The 1,412-nt window shown below is 43.1% G+C and overlaps 1 protein-coding gene across 1 annotated transcript in view; it reads right to left on the bottom strand.

The window, feature by feature from the left end:
• The window catches only part of ANKRD55 (ankyrin repeat domain 55), a 115,821-nt gene that overhangs the window by 18,599 nt on the left and 95,810 nt on the right, over nt 1–1,412 (bottom strand). The window contains exon 9 of the mRNA XM_008570037.1: nt 20–194. Coding sequence (XP_008568259.1) covers nt 20–194 — 175 coding nt within the window. The remainder of the gene's footprint in view (nt 1–19; nt 195–1,412) is intronic.

Raw genomic sequence — 1,412 nt, 5'->3', positions numbered from 1 at the left:
TGTCAAAGGTGGTGATGATGTCATCAACTTCCGAAGTGTCCTCCCCCCTGAATCGGTCCCTGTTGTGATCCTTCTGATGGGCTTGCTGCTCTTCTTTCTTGTTTTTGCAGAAGATTTGGTTGAGCATGCTGAACCGTCCCTCCTTCTTCTGAGGTCTGCTGTTCTGGGAGGGAAGAGGTCGAGTAGGCTCTGTTCTATGGGGATATAAAACAACAAGGTTGATATGTGAGGATAGGAAGTAGAGACAACGTCACTAACCAAAATAGTGTCCTCCTATTCCACCTGCTTGATCAGGTTGTCTGAGGTCATTCACAGACCCACCCAAGCCCTCTCAAGTCGAAGGTGAGGCATAAGAACTCACAGCACCCTTTGTAATCCCCTTCCATAAGTGGTTCCTTACCATGGTCAGTCCCCTGCCCAATTAGACCATTTCTTAGTCAGATTCTTCTTGCTCCCTCGGGAGCTATCCTTTCAAAATTTACCTTAGATAATCTGTTTTCACCAAGGGATAAAGTAGGCTGATAAAAGCTGAAAATATCAATGTTCTTACTTCTCAAGGACAGTCAATAGGTGTGTAGGTTTTAAGTCACAGAGATGAGGGCCAAGGGCTTGAGTTCAGGCTTCAACTACTGTAGGAGGAGGGTGGGGGTTGCAGAGGTGGGGACAGTGCGGTTTTAGGCTCTCTCTGAAAGAGATCCCAGGGAATAAGGACACAGTGTAGGCATTATCCACCTCAGGAAACTTGCCCATTTTATGCCGTTTGAGTGTTCTTTGTTTCTCTTTCAATTTTTGCTGAATTTCCTGTTGAAAAATACTTTTTAAAAAAAGTATACTAAAGGATACCAAGGAAGGAAGCTTCAGCTTGGGCTGCAGCAGGAGCAGAGGACGTGGACATGTCAGAGATCAGAAGAGAGGTGAGCAACACCCAAAGTGCAGGCAGATTCCGAAGGAGGGTCTGTGGTTGTCCAGCTGGCTCTACTTATGTTGAGAGTTTCCCTGAGGCACTCTTCTGTTCTTGTTCCTTGGAAGATTCTGTGCAATTCTCTTTTGAGGCCATGATTGACTTAATGCTTTCTGTGGTACAAATTAATGATGATACCTGACTCATGTGCATGCCCCTAAGAGTCAGACTGCAACATTACTTTTTGGAGTGAGATATTGTAATCTGTAATTTGAACAAATCACCACTTATTTTGGATGCATATAATGAATGTTTTCTCTACAGGTCACACAGTTCATAATTGAATCTTTATTCCCATGAGGCATTTGTATCTTCATTCTTTCATTTTCCAGTAGGCTTTCCGAAATATTGAACATCGTTTCTGAACTCCTATAAATAATCAGAGAGAACTCTGGGAAATCTTCGACATTCAAGTTTCTCAGTACAGACTATGTTCCTATGTTAATTAATG

This window comes from Galeopterus variegatus, unplaced genomic scaffold, assembly GCF_000696425.1.
Source record: "Galeopterus variegatus unplaced genomic scaffold, G_variegatus-3.0.2 Scaffold562, whole genome shotgun sequence".
NCBI lineage: Eukaryota > Metazoa > Chordata > Mammalia > Dermoptera > Cynocephalidae > Galeopterus > Galeopterus variegatus.
The sequence above is the reverse complement of the archived record's forward strand: the minus strand, read 5'-3'. Positions and strand labels throughout refer to the sequence as shown.